Source organism: Channa argus, chromosome 6 (assembly GCF_033026475.1).
Source record: "Channa argus isolate prfri chromosome 6, Channa argus male v1.0, whole genome shotgun sequence".
In the NCBI taxonomy this organism is placed as follows: Eukaryota; Metazoa; Chordata; class Actinopteri; order Anabantiformes; family Channidae; genus Channa; species Channa argus.
In genome coordinates this window covers 3,412,710-3,433,903 of record NC_090202.1, presented here as the reverse complement: position 1 = coordinate 3,433,903, position 21,194 = coordinate 3,412,710, and the positions used below count along the sequence as shown (strand labels likewise).

Here is a 21,194-nt window from a genome sequence, read left to right as displayed (position 1 = left end):
GCACATTCTGTTTCTCTTACTTCCTGCACAGTCTGTTATATTGGAAAGGGTGGAAATTGTCCGTCTTGACTGCTTTTTGTCTCTAGCCTGTGCTGCTGCCGCCTGTTTTCGTTCGCTTTCTAGGTCAGGCAGACGCGGTTCATCTGGAACGAGCCTTAGTAACCCACACAAAGTAAGACAGGAAGTTAGGTAATAGCCTCTTCCAAATAAAAGTTCTTTAAAAATATTGATGTAAAATTTACAAAGTTTTTTTCTTCTATATATGGTGCCCTATATTTACTGGACTATTATCAATAATGAAATACTCCATGCTTATCTATTTTATGTAGAAATTTACATAAATGGTCTATACCTTAGATAATACTATAGGAAAGAAATTATGAACATTGCCTTTCACAGTTAAATTATTACAAACATAAAACAGTGGGAAGAAAAAGTTAAAGAGGTGTTCGTTATGCGAAAGCTCATTGCAAAAATAAATGGATATATCTCTATGAATGTATGGTCACAATATAAAAATTGGCTATGACAAAAACAAATTGTTAGAACACAGAACATTTTTCCAATTAGCGTATTGGTTTTTTGTTCATTTTATTTTGTCATTTATTTGTGATTTTCGTCTTTTTGTATAAAAATTTGAGAACTTTGCACACTTTGCATGCACAAAATTATAGCTATTTTATGCTGAAGCTTTGCTTGTGTTGTTATTAACGTGGAACATCCGGTTACTAGTTGACTTTGTTGCCGTTTCTGCTTGGCAGAGAATCGGCATACCGTTCTGGATCCCAGGTTAAAAGCTATCGTCTTTTTGCTCACCGGTGTTCTGTGACGACATTGTCGGCTTTCCGTTGATGTTTTATGGTCACCTTGGATCCTTTGCGCTTCTGTTCGTGAGTAACGTTGTCATTGTTCGTTTTTCCAGCGTGTTTAACAATGAAACGTGGTGTAGCCATTGGAATTGGTGTAAATATTTTGGGTTAGCCTAGTTTTACCGCCCTTCTTTGTAAGACACCGTTAAAGGGAGGGTATTGTGTTGTTTTCTCTACATCGCTGACATTTAAATGTGTGCCATTAGGGTTTACATTGACATTTGGATCTTGATATCGGTCATATCGATGCTAATTTACGTTGAGTCACTGACCGAGGCCCGGTAGCTGATTCCTTGTTCCCACAGAGGAGGTTGTACATAGCGTCAGCTAATGATACTTGAAACATATCGTTGCTAACATAAAACCAGTTAAGTAAAACAAGCTGTTAACATTATCTGTTTTAGCAAGTCAACGTCGGGTTAGGTTTAGAGATTAGGGCTTGGACAGTCCAAAACTGTGGAAATGCTAAAGTCGGATTCCGATTTAGGAAAGCTCTCGCTACAATGGCCTTCTCATTTCGATCACTTTAGACCAAACATTGTAACGCTATGAGCATACATAGGAATTCAAATAAACATATACATTTCCTAAAGTTTTTTTCACATTCTGAAAGTCACTTTTTGACTCACTGGCAAAGCTAGGCAGTAGAAGGAAAAAACTTAACATAGTTTTCCTAGCCAAATTAATAAATTGCCCTTTATTTCACATATATATTGGTTTAATTATTTAACTGAAATAATAAGGTAATGTTCTCTCAAACACTGCGGTAGTGTTGTGAGTAAGTAGACATGATTATTAGTAGACTGAATCATGTAAGTAGGACTTGTTTCCTTTTGGTCAGAAACGCTACTTATCCAAGCAGCTTCTCTAGTCTGAAGAAAGTGGGTAGGGAACTTAGTTATATCCTCCAGAGTAGGCTTTGTTCCACCCTGGCCTGAATAAGCTCGTTAAGGTGGGAGGTGGGAACAGTATGGAGTCATCAAGATCTAAAGAATACTATCTTAACTCTACTACTACTACTACTCACAAATGATCTTCAGATCTCATTTCTTCATATCTGGTTCTGCAGCTGTAAACAAACAAATACATGTAATTGATGTGGAATTCAATTTTCATAAGCGTCACAAATCTTAAATGGTCTGCACTTAAATAGCCCTTTTCTACCTAATGGTACTCAAAGTGGTTTACTCTGCTTCTTATTTACACTCACAAATCTCACACACACTCACACACCAATAGGGGAGCTGCTATGCAGCTGGCTAACTCTTACTGGGACCAAGTAAGTTGTGGTTTAGTATCTTGCTCAAGTGTCCTTGAGCACTCCACCCCCGGTGAATGTAGGCCAGCTTAATAGCAGTTCCCCCATCAGTTTGTGCGATTGTGAGTGCGAATGGTTGAATGAGAAGCAGTCTAAAGTGCTTTGGGTAGGTAGAAAAGCTCTATATAAGTGCAGACAATTTACTTTTCTACTATCACTTGGTATGTTTAAGACATGAAATGTCAGGACTGTTCGGGTTTTATCAGCTTAGAAATATTGTTGTTTGTGGCGTTGTTCCCATTTTCAAGTTCTGGTCCCATTTCAACTGTCAGCTTCATTGAAGTACTCTACAGTAATGGCCATACACACTCGTACTACATATATGTATGTATACTGCTGATCTACGTCCTAAAACATCCATGAACAGGAATTGTGGTGCAAGATTAGTCCTAATGCTCTCTAACCTTTCTCCCAGATTCACATAATGTTGTTAAGTTAGACCTTGAATGCTCCGTCAACACATGATACTTTAAAGAGTCCCATTCATGCAATACACTGTCCACTGGTTCCTGCAGGAACTGCCTTGCTAGTGTCTTTAGCAGGGCATGAAATGAATGTTGTCCCATTGTCCCAGGGATAGTAAAAATAGCTCTTGGGAGGCAAGGATTCAGAACTTGGGACAATTTTGGGACAATGGGAAAAAAACTGACGTGTGATGATGTTGTGAAAATGTACCTAGAGCATGCAAATAAAACAGTTTGTGTTTTGACGTCATGGGATATCAATTTATCAAGAAACTAGTGAGAGTAGCTAATATGAAAATATGCTTCAGATGAAAAAAGCTTAACTTGCAGTCAAATGATAATGACCAAAAAGTGGATTTTGCGAAACAAGTGACAACTAAGAATATTTTAGTTGATTATATATTTTTTATTTTAATGATTTTGTATTTGAAACTTACTATTTGAAGTATGGTACAACCAAGGCCCAAGTATCTGAGTCTAACAATTGGAATGCAACTTTACAGCCCCTTTTTTACAATCAATAACAACAGAAATCCATAATCATTATCCCAGTCTCTCTATACTAGCATTTGTTTCTACAAAGCTTAGTAGCCACTTAGTTAGGTAGACATAGAAAATAATTCAATCCAGTACAGCAGCATTGTCATGAATTAGACTTTTAAAACATTATAATTTCTTAGTTTTTAAATTGAAACTGTCAGAAACGTAATAATGGTATGTGTTCATTATTGAGGTCTTTGTGGGTGATGGAGTCTGTTGAGATCACTGCTGGCAGGGTGGAGTTCATAGTGCTGAAAACTATTTTAATTTATAGACTTAGTTTGAAGAAACTGCTAACTGAAACTTTCACATTTAAGATAGACCTGTAGTTTTTGTACATAAAGAGAGAACAAAGTGATTTAAAAATATATGTAGAAATCACTTAAGTTTTAAAGATCCCAAATTACTCTTTTAAGATATTCCCTTCCAGTAAACTGATGTGTTTTCCAGCACTTGGATTTGCTGTATTGTGGATGCTTTAATATAATTAACCACCATCATTGTAATTACGTCGTATTGAATGGCTATTTTGGCTCCAATATGTGAAGCCAGCCTCTGCAAAGTACTTCAAATTACCTAATAAAACCAGATGTATAAGACCAATAATTTATATGCCTTATATCAATCAGTCTAATAATTGTATAGAATTAAAAAAAAAAAAAATTTTCATAAACACAAACATGTTCTTTTTTTTGTCCTTTTTCTGAAAATCTCTGGAGATTTAGGTCCCAGATTAGAAGAAATGATATGACTGGACAATGTTTTTATTACTTATTGATGCAAATGCACTTCCTGTTTTCTGTTTCTGTAGGTGATGATTGTGATGGAGCTATGCATATTGTCTGCCAGATTTTGACTCTTATTTCAACATGGTCATAGGTCCTCAGATGTTTAAGTTACAGTCTATGCACGAGCTGTACTAAACAATGCTAGACGCATCTGAATAATAAGTAGCACCAGGGGGAGGGCAAAATCCAGATTTCTAAACTCCTATAAAAGTGAAATGTTTGTGTTAGAATGACAAACTGAGTGGAGAGGAAAGCTGGAAAGAAAGAGAGACTAAAAGGACTGAAGCAAAAAAAAAGTTTCACCATCCTATTAGTAGGTGGGCAGCATCTGAGACAGCCAAGTCTCAGGGATGACTAGCTTGTTCAGACGCAGAAGCAGCAATGGAGGCTCCAGAAGCAGTGAAGGTGGTGGTGGGGTCAACAATGGACAGGCGCAGCTCAATAACAACAGGCCAAGCCGGCAGGTCAGACGCCTGGAGTTCAATAAAGCCATGGAGGACTTCAAGACCATGTTCCCCTCTATGGACTATGAGGTGATTGAGTGTGTGCTACGCTCTAACAATGGAGCTGTGGACGCCACCATTGACCAGCTTCTCCAGATGAACATCGAAGGACAGGGCTCAGATGACAGCTCAGACTCCGATGACAGCATCCCACCAGAGGTCAGGGATTCTAATGGGCTGTGGTAATGACATATTGAAACAAAAATATAATTTCAGTAATCTCTAATGGGGTTAGTGACATAACAAATTAAAAGAAAACGATAACACAGTTGGAAAAACTAGTGTTATGGCCAATCTATGTGTAAAAATAATGTGTCATGCTCGCAGAATGCATTTTTACAGTTTAAGCTCGTTGAATCCTAGAATTGTTATTTGAAATATGTCCATTCCATCAGGGAAGGAAAAAATCAGTTGTTGGTAAAACTTGGTCATTCAGCATTTAAGGTAGTAAGCTGGTTAGCATTAGTTAGGGCTGACTAACTTGTCAGCTGTGACATATTAGTCACTGCAGTAAACATCAAATAGAAGACCTATTTGCTCAGCTAAATCCAGGTGGGGAAATCTCTTTTAAGCAAGGTGTATCACCATACACAATCCACAAAAAACAAAACAAAACTGAAAACAGGCTCAAAACAGAAGAGACCCACAAATGTAAAACTACATTTATGTTGATCTATGATAAAAACATGGAAAGGCCAAAGTGTGGCCATTCCACCCCCACCCACAGTTTGGTGATGTCAGTGAGTTGTAGATTAACAGTTAAGGGAAACAAGGGACATGCAACCAACTATTTTAGTTATCTTACAAGTATCTGTAACAGTTCTTTTGCTTCCATAAAATTAAAGTCATCTCATTAAAAAAGGAGCTATGTTGTTTAACACATCATCCGTTTTCGCTGCCCTGGTTGCAACCTGGACTCTTGTGCTTATAATTTTTTCTTGTTTTATCTGTTTCCTTTTTATGTGTTGTATGAGGGGATACTAAAGTATATTCAATATATAACTTTTTTTGTCATTTTCATCTTTGCATCTTAAACCCAAATGTCTTCAAGTGTACAACTAAAACGAATTAATTGGGTTTGCCATTGCCACTATTTTATATTGGCCTATTGGTATCCTCCCTCGTAGGCACTCAGACATGCTCACTAATTTGTATTTTTGTGTAGTAGGTATGACAGTACAGTGATAGGTAAGGCACTGCTTTTTTTTTTTTTTTTGAAGAATGAATGCCTTTGGTTAAAAGATATTAATAAATAGAAGCCAACTCATTTTAACTTCAAGTGGTTACTCGGTGTCAGTGTCCATTTTAGTTCTCATTAATTGTTGCAGGATAGCTAAAAGGCATGTTGCAGAACTGAAACATATAGCCCTTCTTCAAAAAAGAAATGCATCATAATATATTTGACTATGGTCTTAACTTCAAATAACTGACTCTAATTGCCAAAAGTTGATTTTTCACAGAATTACAAATGCATGAATGTAAAGCAGATTTTAAAAAAGTTCATAAAACGAAGCTCTTGTTGCACCCTGTGTTTTTTCTAGATTCTGGAGCGTACACTTGAACCTGACAGTTCAGATGAGGAGGCACCTCCAGTCTACTCTCCGCCAACATATGATACACACATTTATAACAGAAAGAACCCAGAAACTCCTTCATTACCAACAAGGTAAGCTAGAGGAATTTAAGACTGAAATATTAGACAATTAAATTGTTAAATCATGACAACTTTTTGATTTTATTAATAAAAAAAAAAAAACTAAGAGTAGCTTTAATCCGGCGACAAACGGAAAAATGCTGTCACATTGAAGTAAAGTAAATAAACAGCAGTGTGACATTGACAATTTAATGTAGTTCAAGGCTTCTGTACCATTCATGTTTGATGCATAATATGATTGCTAACCACAAAGAAAACTTGGTGGCCTTTTCACAAACTTTTTTAAAAATTATTGTATATGATTATTCTATTTTCTTCCTGTGTGCCAGTCAAAGTTTCCACAAAGAAACAGTACCTTGCCAACTAAAATAAAATGGAATTTAGGTAGCAAGCTAACCAACACAGCTATACAGCAACAAACACAAAACCACATAATATCACTTCCAGTGTCTCGTCTATGGGTTATTTAAAGAGTTTGCTATATTTGCTAGACCTTTTGTTGACATGAATAAACAAAAACTAAAACTTCACTATCACAACCACACATCAACCAATGAAAACATAGCAACCCAGCTAATCCGTACAGTTAAGCTATTAAGTACTGGTCTAACAGCAACAACACCATTTTAGCATTTCCTATTTTTATTGTCTTTTTTTTAGGTCTTACAAATCCAAGCCAGTTTGGACTTGTAAGTTTTTGTTTTTCCTGCTTCATTGCCTTCCTGTTGCATTTTCCATGTTATCCCATTCTTAGAATACTCATAAATGTATTATGAGCAAGCGAGGCAGCGTCTTACTATGTGCATTATGCAATTTTAATGAGAGGTCTCCAGAATGACACTATAGTTGACTAATAGTTGCATTATGCTGTAACAGCCAACATAGGCCTACTGTGGTTATGATGGAAAAGCCATTCACCTTATTACAAGTCATAGTACCATCAAAATGACTGGTTTAACCCTGGGCATGCTCAAAGAGAGGATCTGTAATGAGAAAATTGACTTCTTAGCAATTAGTTTGAGGCTGTATTACTTGCTGGAGGAGTTCTCTGTGGTCGGTGTCATTGTTGTTTATGTTCTGCCCTCTGCACACGCTGAAACTTCCTGTGACATAGTTCACGCAGCTATCGTGAGAATACAAACAAGGTATCTGGACTCATTCGTACTTCTATCCAGAAATTTCAACCATGTCTCCTTCTCCAACACACTGTCCACCTTCAGTTTGTGGACTGCCCTACATGAGGAGATAATACCCTGGATTTTCTGTATGCTAATGTGAGAGATGTATACAAATCCACGGCGCTGCCTCCCCTTGGTGGATCTGACCATAATCTCATTCACCATTTTTTTCCATCTACACTTCTGTTGTTAAAAGAATCCTGGCCACCACCAGGACTGTAAAACGAGGGAACCGCGAAGCAGAAGAATCCCTGCAGGACTAGCTGGAGCACACAGGCTGCGATGTTTTCTGTAAGCAACATGGGGATAACATCGACAGACTCATAGATAGCATTTCTGATTACATCAATTTCGGTGTCGATGTGAGCTTACCAAATAAAAGGATTCTATGCTTCCCCAACAACAAATTATGGGTTAATGGCAGACTGAATGGTCTGTTATACCAAAAGAAAAAGGCCTACAGGTAGGATGACCGGGTCGGAGCAAAGGCACCGCATAAGGAAATTTAAGGTGAAGATTGAGAAGGGGAAACAAGCCTACAGACAGAAACTAGAACACCAGCTGCAGCAGGATGATGTGAAGCAAGTCTAAGCAGGCATGAGAAAGATTGCAGGTCTGGATCGAAAAGGTGGACTACTGCCCGATGGAAACCAGGGCCAGGCTGATGGCATGAATGCTTTTTTATTTATTTATTTATTTATTTATTCATTCATTCATTCATTCATTCATTCCCACCCACCCCAACATATTAAAGAGCTCATCCTCTTTCAGTCAGCTGCCTGTGGTGCTTAACATCCTTTCCAACAGATCAGTCCTGTCTTTTCACCGACCTCCCTTGACACTGACCCGCACCAGCTCAGTCTCCTCATGGCATCCCTCCTTTGTCTAGAACCCTTCTACATGTCTACATGCCCACCTTTCTGCCCAGTCTTCCTCCTGGTAGAGCGGACAACTGCTCTACTGGATAAAACAGTTCAGATGTGCTGTAAACAAAAAATAGTTTTTGCTGAACGTATTTTTGCATGTGAGTTCTCTTCTCACTCAGATGATCTCCCACTGTGTGTTAGATGTGTGAAAAGTAACTCCTGACAGTTTCTAGGACTGAACATTCCTAAGACCTCATATTTTAGTACTCTTTCCCTTCTCTTTCTTGTAGTAAGTTGGTTCTGAACTGACATTTAGTTTGTTGTGTTTTTGCTCACTCCTGGTCGTGTTCATATCTTTACCCCTGCTCATGATTTGCTCCCCTAGGTTCCTTAGTCTTGCTTGTGTTTAGTTTCCCTAGTTTACCTAGCACTTGGTCCTACCTCTTATAAAAAATGTGACATAGGGAAATTTTTAACCAATCCCACTTGTGTTATCAGACATCGTCTAGGTGTCCATATGTTTGGCACAATTTTTGGAATTACAGGAGATATGGAGTGGGTACCTAGTGAGAGTGGATGGTTGATACTATTGGTTTATGGAACTAGCTAATTGAGATGGGCGAGCAGGCAAATAAAACATACATTTCAATGTGAGAAACAACAAAAAGGATATTAAATAGATATGTGTTGTGAATTAAGTTTTGAAGAGGAACGTGTTTTTATTTTATTTTTTGCTGCGGAAAATAGGTTGAGAGCTGGTATATTGCCTCTTCATACTGAAACATGTTCTTTGGAAGAAGAAAACTAAATCTATAAACTTTCATCATGTTTATCTGTCAGGTTTAAAGTAATGACCATGATAGACATGAACAATTCATGTCTGAAATTGTTGGTTTGAAGTTTGCATTTCAGAAAAAACGTTCTATCAACCATAATGATGATAATGGTTACAAACTCATGTCAACTAACAAATGATAATGATTGTCTGTTTTGTTATTTGTTTGTGTTTTCTTCTCTAATAATTATTGGAATCTTTGTATCCATTGTAACCATTCTGCTGGAAGCTGTTTCATTGTATGATGTAAAGGTGTCTTGTAATCCAATTGGGGATGGCATTTTCATAAATGTATTTATTCATCTATTATCTATTATTTTCATTATTCAGTTAGTAGTTGTTACTACATTTTAGTTTGTAGTATATCATATGCAGGTAAGAATTACTAATTTTTCGTTTCGTTTTTTTTCGTTCATGGGCTGTCCTAGATTTGAAAACCAGCCTCTTCCTGACCATCAGCAAGTGAGAAGCTATCGCAACTGGAACCCTCCTTTGCTTGGAAATCTCCCAGATGATTTTCTGCGGATTTTGCCACAGCAGTTAAACAGTACAAAGGTAAAAATGTCAGAAAATAGATGTTAAGTAGTGCATTTGTTTGCTTGAAACTTTGTCAGACTGACTGTTTAAGTCAATCAGGGTTTTCTCTGTTTTTGTTCATGTTATGTATTGCGAGGTTAGTTAGATTAAGAAGTGTATGTTCAGTTTATTGATGATGTCATCTACAGTATGACATTGCATGGCTGCCTTTGAAGTAGTTACGAAAGAGGTGGTGCAGCGGAGTTAACTACTGGAGAGAACCGACACAGCTATTAGAGCTAAAAGGTAGTGGTGTTAAGTTAAGTGTGTAGCACTGGAAGTACACGGTTTCTTGCCTTGTTCGGTGGAAATTATTTGTGAACGTGTACTGTGGAATTACTACAAGAAACATGTTCATGGAATTGAATAAATGTTCAGTGTTTGTTATACAACGATCTTTGGAGTGGATAATCTTTGGAGCACCGGACATGAGTAAGCCTTGCCTCTACATTAGCAAGAAATAATCTCTACATGGACTAAACACGTGGATAATCATTTGGTGCATAATGAAAGGAGAAATTGATCCAGCTCTAGTGGAAAAAAAAACGACAGGCAAAGCCGAGTCAAGGCCTTGGAGAATGCTTTGCAAAGTCAGATAAACGCATGAAGGGCCAAGTTAGACCAGCTGGCGAAACAAAAGAACAAGATACTTTGTTTAATGGATGATGATTGCTAACACTAAAGTTAACAATAGCTCCCACTTTAGCACCAAAACGCTTTCCAAAATTGGTTACAGTGGCTTGTCCAAATTCACATTTGGGAAGGTTCAAGGTCAAGTTGGCCTTGGCTAAACTACAGCATACATCCACCTACTAACTTACATATTGAGACCAAGTAGAGCTGCAGAAAACCACGTCATCAAGGTAGGCTTCACAACCTACAACTCCTTCCTGTACTTTAATTATAAGACTTTGGAATGTGGGACGTGCATTTTGAATACCAAAAGCATGCTTGTATATTGAAGAGTTATCAGGTGTCACAACTCACTCTGTCAACACAATCAGAGTAGTCCAGGAAGAGGACAACAATCAGGCTTGGTTACTGAATTGACCTTCCAAAAGTCAGTACAAAAGCGAAGTGTTTCATCCAACTTGTCAACAAGCAAGCAAGGGGAATTCCATGAACTAGTAGTAGGCTCACCAATCCCATGCTCCAACATGTAATCAATTTCTCAATAATCATAATCAACGCATTAGCTGATGTTTTTCAGCACTCACTCTGTAGGGATGCTGTTTAACCGGAATAGGATCACCAACATTTATATCATGCTGAAGGATATTAGTACAGGTGGACACATCAGAAGAGCCCAAGATGTTTGTGAATATATTCACTGATGTTGGAATGCTTTGGAAGCTCCAGAAAATTCAAATGAGCATTAAAGTTGGTCAAGATTTTAGAATTTGGTACCCTCCCCACACAGATTTCTGATTTAACATCAATGTCCTCAACTTCAGAAGCCCTGATTAATACAGCAACTGGCTTCACATCTTGCAATCCAAAAAGGTTTCAGTAGGTTAATATGACATAAGCATTACGATCACAAGTTTTAACCAAGTAGTTTTTAACCTGACAGTCAATCACATAAGGTCCACCATACTGAGCCTTCAAAGTAGAGCCAGAAAGGGGCAACAGAACCAAATCCTTATCTCCTGGGGAGAACACACAACATTTTGCCTTCCTGCGCAATCAAATGACCAGGATGTTTGCAATAGAAACAAGAGTTTTCTGTAGCAGCACTCTGTCTTTTTAAGTCATAGAGTGAATACCAGTTAAAAGCTTTGAGGAGCAAGCTCTAGGGTTTCCTTTTTGCTCATCCTGGCCTTTGTCAACATTTATCTAATGTCTCAACATAAATTCATCTGCTAGAACAGTAGCTTCATTAAAAGTTGACACATTTTGCTCATTGAGATATATTAAACTATCTCAAGTAAAGTTTTTTTTAATTATTCTAGCAAAATAAGCTGTCTCAGGTTTTATTTATTAGATTCTACCTTCTGAGGCTTGCACCATCTGTTAAACAGTGTCCTTTTCCTAAGGAAACTCAACATAGGTTTGTTTATCAACCCTTAGTAAGGCATCTAAAGCGTTTGCAATAGGCTTCGGGAACTTACCTTTTATGCTTTCAAAATGGCAGTTTTAACTGTGTTATAGTCCTTGCTGTCTTCAATGCTTAAGGCGGAGTAAGCTCCTTGCGGCTTCTCTACCAAATAACTTTGCAAATGCAAGATCCAGGAATGCTTACGCCGCATTGAAATAAGTTGCCACACGTTCAAAATAAGGAAAGTACCTCTCAACATCTTTTTCCACAAAACAGGAACCAACCTTTTATTTTTGACTATATCAAACTCAGATTGTTCAGGATTTGCAGAGGCTGACACAGGAGCTTGTTTGAATTCAATTGTTTATGTTCTAAACAGCATTTATTTCACTTTTAACTGCCACTCCCTTAATTTATCTTGCAGTTGCACTTGTTGTAATGCAAATTATCTTAAATTAAACTCGAGAAGAGCTGACAGACCTCTGCCTGTAGTGGTCACTGGAGGTACAGGAGCAGGTGTGAGAACACCATTCTCTAATTAATATAGCTTTAAATGCATCTTTAATATATTCTCTTAAATGTTTTTCAGTGTCATAATACTAATAGAGCTGATCTAAATGCATCAAATGTAGCCATACTAAATTGTTTCTCTTATCCTAAAATTTAAATGAAAATGATAAGAGAACACAAAACATGTATGCACAAAGTACTGGTGTCCACTCTAATCATAGCAGCAACAAATTTCTCTCTCTCTACCTAAAGGCTACCAAAGCCACACCACCAAAAGCAAGACCAGAATTTCTGATCACTACTAATGTAGCACAGACTACTACCCACAAACATTGAATAGTATAATAGTTTACGAATCACCTCTAATAGAACCACCAAAACTTTAAAATCGAGCCTACATACACCACAAGATATACACCACTTGTCTACCAAAAGCTGCATAATATATAAGGATCAAGGACACCACACTCATTCTAGAAAATGAGAACAACATTTACCATTTACCTTAACTGACCTAACCCAACCATATCTTAGAATCAGAGAATACCACAAGTAAGCTTCTGAGTGAACAATTAAAACAAAGCAAACCTGTGGTACCTGCCTACTTTACACTAAAGCCATATCACAAGGCATGTCAGTCTCAGGGCCATACAGCCAAGGCCCTGAAATGCTTCCCCCAACAGAGAATATGATCTTCACCTAGGATTACCTCAAATAAAAAAGGCAAAGAAATAAATAAGTGAACCCATGGAAGGACCAATTGCATACTTTGTTATATTTATTTGTTTAAGGAAAGAGAAAAAAATATTGAAATATAAATAATGATGAATGTAAATTTGTATTTTTAGGAAAGCAATTAATAAAAATAAAAAAGAGCCTAATGGGAAAATAATCTATAGATTTAATGGATTATTCAAGCTCTGCAAATAGTTTTCTTTATTCAGGTATTGAGTTGCTAAATATATATTACACCATATTCCTTTAAATTGTTTGGGAGGGGGTGCACACTTTGTTATATTTATTTGTTTAAAAACAAGAGAACAAATATTGAAATATAAATTATTGATAAATGTACATTTTTATTTTTAGTAAATCAATTGTTATAGAATTTGAAAAATAAAAGAGAGCCTAATAGGGAGAAAAATCTATAGATTAGAGTAGATTAGATTAGATTAGATTCAACTTTATTGTCATTACACATGTACAAGTACAATGCAATGAAATGCAGTTTAGGTCTAACCAAGAGTGCAATAGCAGCAAAAGCAGGATATCCAGTTATTGCATAAATAAATAAGTTAGAATTGTACAGTATTGTAAATGGATATGTACATAAATAGAAAATTTAAAGAAAATGGATATATACAATGATATACAAGGCTGTGGTGAGCTATAAAAAGAATTAAGAATATAACAATAATAAATAAATAAGGCTATGGTGGGTAGTAGTGCAATGGATATAGTGCAAGTAAATTATGAACAGAGGCTTTAAAGTTATAGTAGTGCGGTGGAAGTGATTGCATGTTTTTTTTTAAGGTGCAGTTGTGACTGTAAATGAACAGTTTGCAGTGCAAATGAGCAGTTTTGTGGTAACATAAGCGTTATGTGTAAATAGTCCAGTAGTGCAAATGCCATTGGGAAGGGGGAGGTTATAATGGGGGGGCAGTACATGAGGGGCAGAGGGATCAGCGGGGTGCAGAGTTCAGTAAAGAAACAGCTCTAGGGAGAAAGCTGTTCTTCAGTCTGCTAGTCCTCGTTTTGAGGCACCTGAAGCGCCTGCCGGAGGGCAAGAGAGTGATCAGTCTATGGGCAGGATGAGAGGAGTCCTTACAGATGCTGCGAGCTCGACGCAGGCAGCGTTTCCTCTGGAGATCCTCCATGGCTGGAAGGGTAGTCCCTGTGATGTGCTGGGCGGTTTTCACCACCAGTGCCTTGCGCTCTGCAACAGTGCAGCTCCCATACCAGACTGTGACACAGTTGGTCAGGATGCTTTCTGTTGCACAGTGATAGAAGTTATCCAGTATATCTGAGGACAGCCGATTCTTCCTTAGTGTCCTCAAGAAGAAGAGGCCTTGATGGGCCTTCTTAACTAGACTGGAGGTTTTTATAGTCCAGGACAGGTCCCTAGATATGTGGATCCCTAGGAACTTGTAACTGGAGACACGCTCAACAGCCGTTCCATTAATGTGGATGGTGCCATGTGTATTTCTTGACTCTTTCCTGAAGTCCGCAATGAGCATCTTTGTCTTGGAGGTGTTAAGGAGCAGGTTATTGTAATTGCACCATGTGACCAGGTGCTGAATCTCCTCCCTGTAGGCATCTCATCATTGTTGCTGATGAGACCAATCACCGTAGTGTCATCTGTGAACTTGATGGTGTTAGATCCGTTCACAGGCTTGCAGTCAGAGGTGAAGAGGGACTAGAGGAAGGGGCTCAGTACACAGCCCTGTGGTACACCAGTGTTGATTGTGGTGGTGTTGGAGCAGATGGAGCCGGATCGGACTTGCTGTGGTCTATTGGTCAAGAAGTCCATAATCCAGTTGCAGAGGGAGGTGTTGATGCCTGGGTCAACAAGTTTAGCTATTAGCTTGGATGGGATGACCGTATTGAAAGCTGAGCTGAAATAAACAAACAGCATACGTGCGTAAGTGTTCTTATTGTCCAGATGTGTTAGCACAGAGTGCAGTGGCATGGAAACGGCATCCTCTGTGCTCCTATTGTTGCGGTAGGCAAACTGGTGAGAGTCCACTGTGGATGGCAGAGAGTCCTTCAGGTGTGCCAGGACCAGCTGCTCAAAGCAGTTCATGACAATAGGTGTCAGAGCTACAGGGCAGTAGTCGTTCAGACACTTTGGGGTGGAGTGTTTTGGCACAGGCACGTTGGAGGGGCTTTTGAAGCATGTAGGTACAGCTGCTTGGGCAAGAGACGGGTTGAAAATGTCTGTGAAAACCCCAGCGAGCTGCTCAGCACATGCCTGTATGCTTGTAGCAGTGCTTGGCCTTTTTGATGCCCCTCTTCCGGTTAGCTTTGGATGTGCTGTAGGCCTGTGCATTCCCTGATCTGAAGGCAGTGTTGCGTGCCTTCAACAGGAGGCGCACCTCCTTGTTCATCCATGGCTTCTGATTAGGGTATGTGGTGATCTGCTTCTGAGTAGTGACATTGTCTATGATGGAGTGGATGTAATCCAATACAGAGGAGGTGTAGCGGTTGATGTTGATGTGAGAGCCACTGGTGGCCTGAGAAGCAATTGTACTCCAGTCTGTGTGTAGAAACCTTTCCTGAAATGTGAAATCTACCCCCGCAGGCCACACTTTGATGTTCCTCACTGATGGCTTCACACGATTGATGAGTGGTGCATATTTGGGGGTGAGGAACAAAGAAAGGTGATCTGACTGTCCTAGGTGGGGAAGGGGGGTTGCAAAATAAGCTCCAGCCATGTTTGTGTAAATATGGTCAAGGGTTTTGTTTCCTCTGGTGTGGCAGGAAACATGCTGGTGAAATTTGGGAAGCACTGCTTTTAGGTTTGAGTGATTAAAATCACCCGCAACAATAAACACAGCATCTGGGTGAGTGGTCTGTTGTTTGACTGATGGCTGCGTGAAGTTCTTTCATAGCAAGCTTAGCATCAGCATCCGGGGGAATATAGGCTGCTGTTATAATGTTCGAAGTGAACTTGCGTGGTGGCAGATAAAACGGTCTGCATTTAACCATGAGAAACTCAAGGTTGGCTGAACAATGACTCATGACATTAACAGAGTTTGTGCGCCAAGCTTTGTTAATGTAAATGCACAATCCACCACCTATGGTCTTGCCGGAGCCCTCTTGTGTTCTGTCCGCCTGGCGTGTGTGGCGTCCTGCCAGCTCGATAGTATTGTCCGGAATGCCGCTGTGTAGCCATGTTTCCGTGAAGACAAAAACATTGCAGTTCGAAACTCTCTTACTGTATGTGATGTTGAGTCGAATCTCCTCCATTTGGTTCACCAGTGATCGTACATTGGCGAGGAAAATGCTGGGTAACGAGAGCCGTTGTGGTGTTAGCTTTAGTTTGGCTCTTATTCCCCCTGGCTTTGTTTACGATCTCGACGGCGTCTGCGGGCGCTTCCACATGGTTGGGTAGAGTGAATCCCCTCAGGTGTTCTGGCGATCTCAGGAAAGAGTTGAAGGTTGTCGAAAGAAGAGTCTGGAATTCGCAGACCAATATCCAAAAGCTCAAATCGGGTGTACGATGTTATGGTACAGCTGTTCTGCACGAACAGATCCAAGATGAGCAAGTACCGCAAAATTGCAAAATCTGGAGAGACCCCGGGCCTCGCGATTTGCTCGCGCCGCCATCTTTTACTAATAAATACATTAATCTATCATCTAATCTAATCTAATCTAATCTAAAAGAGGGTCCACAATTACCTTGGATACTGCAGTTGTACCTTTAAAACAAAATGGCATCGCAGCAAAATGTTCCTCGTGCTTTGAACATGAGGTGTAAAAAGGGCCCATAAATCACATTTACACACAGTTAAAACAAATCGATATTAAAACCAATAATCTCCTATGTCTTTACCTCATCAGATGCATCAGAACACTCTTTCACTGCCTTCATCAGTCTCTTCAATAAGGCAGTGGAGAGTCCAGCCTCATTCTTGGTCCGGTACTGCACAGACCCCCCAAGGCTCAGGTTTGGCAACAGAAGCTACAGAGCAAGAAAAGAAACTGAAACAGTATCTAGAAGACGAACGGATTGCCCTGTTCCTGCAGAATGAGGAGTTTATGAAAGAGCTGCAGCGCAACCATGAGTTTCTTATTGCCTTAGAGAGAGGTATGTGTTTTTCTATATTTTAATTCAGTTGAACTTTATTTATATAGGCCAATTCACAACAAAGTCATCTCAAGGCACTTTACAGAATGAAGTCACTATAAAGATGTATAGAGAGAACCTAACAATTCCCACTTGAGCAAGCCATAGGCAACAGTGGAGGAGAAAAACTCCCTTTAATGGAAGAAACCTCCAGCAGAACCAGGCTCAGGGTGGGTAGTCATCTGCCTTGACCGGTTAGGGTAAGTGGAAAGTGGAGAGAGAAAAGAAAAGTGCAAAAAAAAAGCAACAACAAAACATCGGGCAGGTTGGTAGGACCAGTAGCTGCACACTAAAAAAGTCAGTTCCAAAGCAGTTGACACCAGCAGAAAGGGACAGAGAGAGAGGGAGACAGAGAAGGCGCAAGAGAACTATGGGAGAAAACACAGAGTTAATGTCATACAGTGCTGAGAATTGTGGAGTGAGAACTAATCTTTGTGCGCATGGAGGATTCATCATTAACGTGAACAAATTGAAATCTATCAGATAAGATTTAAACCAACCTAGTGCAGTTCCATTAATCCCAATTTCATGTTCCAGTCTCTGTAATAAAATGTTGTGATCAATGGTATCGAATGCAGCACTAAGATCTAACAGAACAAGTAAAGAGACTAGCCCATTATTTATAGCCAAGAGAAGATCGTTGGTGACTTTTACCAGTGCTGTTTCTGTTCTATGATGAACTCTAAATCCTGACTGAAAGTCTTCATACAAATTATTCCTTTAAAGGTGGTCAGGTAATTGTTTTGCAACTACTTTTTTAAGGGTTTTAGAAATAAAGGGGAGATTGGATATTGGTCTGTAATTGGCTAAAACACCTGGGTCAAGACAGGGTTTTTTAAGTAGTTGTTTAATTACAGCTACCTTATAGGCCTGTGGTACACAGCCTGTTTCTAAAGATAGATTGACTATATCTGATACGAACTTATCTATTAAGGGTAAAGCCTCCTTGAGCAGTCTAGTTAGAATAGGGTCTAGCAGACAGGTTGTTGATTTAGATGAGGTAATAATTGAAGTAAGCTCAGCGAAATTTATGGGTAAAAAGCAGTCTAAGAGGGATTGGGGCCTTATTGATGATTCTAGCACTGTTGTACGTTAAGATCTATCTGTAATATTTGGGGGGAGGATCTGGTGAAATCTTTCTCTAATAGCTACAATTTTATTCATAAAGAATGTCATGAACTAATTGCTGCTTAGAGTTAAGGGAATACTAGGCTCAACAGAACTATGGCTCTTAATCAGCCTGGCTACAGTGCTGAACAGAAACCGGGGGTTGTTCTTCTATTAATGATGAATAATATGTTGTTCTGGCATCATGGAGAATTTTTTTTGGACATTTTTAAACTGTTTTTTCCAGGCTAAATGAGATTCTTCTAAATTCCTAGAACGCCACTTTCTAACTTTTTAGAAAGTTAGTTGCCTGTTTTAAGTTGCGTGTTTGCGAACTATACCATGGAGATCCCCTTTTATGACTTATTTTTCAGAGGGTCAACGCTATCAAGTATTGTATGTAGTGAGGCTGAAGAATTGTCAACAAGATAATCAACTTGTGCAGGAGTAACATTAAGGTGGCTACTTTCCATTGTATTGACATTGGTGAGGGAAATGCTGAAATAATAATTTCTTTAAAATTGTTTACATCTTTTTCACTTAAGCACCTGCTGTAGTGGAATTTTTCCTAACTGCTGTATAGTCCATTATTATAAATTCAAATTTATTAGAAATTGGTCGGACAGAAGAGTGTTGTGAGGAAATTATTATTAAATATTTTTGGGGTTTTGTTCTGTAAGAGGAGTAGTTTAACGTTACGTTATCATGATTTACTCCTCTTATGGTTGTTTTCGGTTTATGTAATTTAGTTGGTCGGGGAAGAGACACAGTCTATAGGTATGTGGGAGTTGTGGGGGGGACGGTTGTAAGGACACTGCAGAGAGGCGTGTAGGACTGGATCTCTGCATCCTAGGCTCAACTCTGGATTGTCATACATTTGGTTCTTTAATAAAACCAGCCATATTTCTGGATAAGACAGCTGCACCATCTAAAGTAGGATGGGTGCTAATCTCTCCTAATAAAACAAGGTTTTCCCCAAAACTCTTTCCAATTATTTATGTAGCACACATCGCTTGCTGGACACCACCTAGATAGCCAGCGGTTGAACAACGATATGCAGCTGTACGTTGTAACTGATTGGATTTAGCAGGGGTCCAGAGAAAACTACGGAGTCGGACATTGTTATGGCAACGTTACACACCCATTCAACATTCATTTTAGTGACCCCTGGTTTGTGCAATCAGGCGTCATTAACTCCCGTGTGAATAATAATCTTGATAATATAATAATATGATTCAACGTCGCCCCCTCTGGCCCCAAGAAGACATTTGACTTTGTCCGCTGGAGTCTCTAACTTCACGTTTCTGACTATAGAGCTGCCAATGACCGGAGTTGGTTTCTCAGCGGGTGTGTCGCTCGATTTGAAACGTGAACGTCGGGTGTCTGTTTAGCATTAGATCTCTTACGAACCGTCACCCAGCCGGACTGGCTTCCTGTCTGTTCAGAAACTGCCGGGGGACAGATAACAGGGGCTACGCTAGCTTGGCCCGCACCAGCTACCGGGGCCTGACTAGCTGGATTATTTTCCATGTTGCGGGGCCGTGCTTCCAATTCCGTGAGCCTCGCCTCCAAAGCTGCAAAAACCTTACATTTATTAGGGATACCATTATCACAAAAGGAGGCAGAGGAAAAACTGAAAATGAGATACACCGAGCAAGTGAGAGAAGGAGAACGGGAGGGAGACAGAGAAGCCATTGCTAAAGGATAACTTCTAAGCAAGCTTCCTATAAAATTGGTTTGAGTTCAGTCTCTATTGCTGTACTAGAATATTTCTGTACCCATTGTATTTGTTTCTGGTAATATTGGATATAATTTAGAGAGAATTTGAATCTGAGACCCAGTAAAATAAAATAAAGTGCAATGTTTGCAACCACTGATATAGGGAACACTAAAGCTAAAAATGTGAAAAACAGAACAGTTTTCAAATTTATTGTTCAGGTTTTACAACTTTGACTGCCTTTTGTTTTAGGTTTCTGACTTTTTTATTAAAGGGCCAGATCACACCAGCAATAAAAACTGTGAAGTTTTAGAACACACAAGTTCAGTGGAAATGCAGTCTGTGAATTCAGTGGGACATTAGAGGGAGCTAACTAGCAGAAGCCTTGCATGCCAGTTTTTAACTCTTACTTCACTGGAATTGCTCCTTAAAAGTTTGAAATGATGTATCAGTTTGTATCAGTTGTATTTCAGTTTTGAGGCTGGATTTGGTAGTACAAATATATTCTTTTGCAATATCTTGATTATTTGCCCAGCATGGCTCATACATTTTCTATGCTGCATTAGCAGTTTTTTTACCTTTCACATCTTAACTCTGTCATATTTAGCAGTTTTAGAATGCTCTTGCTGTTTGACATGGTGCATCTTTTCCATTCTTTATTTGTACATACTTAAGTCCACATGTCCCTGTCTTGCATCCCTTACCTTATGAGCAAGCGACTTGCTATCATTGTTCCAGTATGTATATTTATAGTTTGAATATAAGTATATATATATATATATAAGAAAGTCATATTTCTTGGAATTAATTCCATAAATAAAAAAAATTGATTCAATTTTGAACCCAGAACTCAGATTTTAATTATTCCAAGTTTAACGCCAGGACATTTACTTGTCCCTAATGACTTAATTGCACATATTCTTGAGTAAAGACTGCTTTAATACAGTGAAGGTTTGTTTGTGTCGGCGCTGAAAAATGCAATGCTTCTTTGCTGAGACCAGTTATCTACAACATAATAGTTAATAAGTTAAATGTTTTCCTTGGTTGTGTCAGTGCAAAATTGCCTAGCTTTAAACTTTTTTCAATATTATACCAAAGTTTATCACATTTATGCTCCTTTCATAAGTGCTCACAACATCTGTTCTTCTTTTAGATCGCATGAAGTATGAATCGCAGAATTCAAAGTCCAGTCATTCAACAAACATGAAGAATTCCATAGGTACATCACTCTTCTGCCACACTATTTGCAGGCTGAATTCTTCTGTATACTGGGTTACTTTGTGGGTGAATGCACTGACTGTGATGTTTGATAGTTGTGTGAAGGATGTATGCTATAAATGTACCATAAATGCTTGTAATTTTAATGTGAACTCTGCACATGA

The 21,194-nt window shown here is 38.9% G+C and overlaps 1 protein-coding gene across 9 annotated transcripts in view; it reads left to right on the top strand.

The window, feature by feature from the left end:
* Positions 1-731: 731 nt before the first annotated feature.
* The window catches only part of cuedc1b (CUE domain containing 1b), a 55,850-nt gene continuing 35,387 nt past the window's right edge, over positions 732-21,194 (top strand). For 7 of the 9 annotated variants that reach the window (XR_010914575.1, XR_010914579.1, XR_010914578.1 and 4 more), the window contains exons 1-6: positions 733-890; positions 4,003-4,641; positions 6,024-6,148; positions 9,444-9,570; positions 16,703-16,949; positions 20,966-21,031. Coding sequence is in view for 4 of the 9 variants with exons in the window: in XM_067506582.1 (XP_067362683.1) it covers positions 4,330-4,641; positions 6,024-6,148; positions 9,444-9,570; positions 16,703-16,949; positions 20,966-21,031 (877 nt within the window). In the remaining 5 variants the exon portion in view is untranslated. Of the gene's footprint in view, positions 891-4,002; positions 4,642-6,023; positions 6,149-9,443; positions 9,571-16,702; positions 16,950-20,965; positions 21,032-21,194 lie in introns of all 9 variants that reach the window. The other 2 variants (XM_067506583.1, XM_067506585.1) reach the window with 2 other exon arrangements.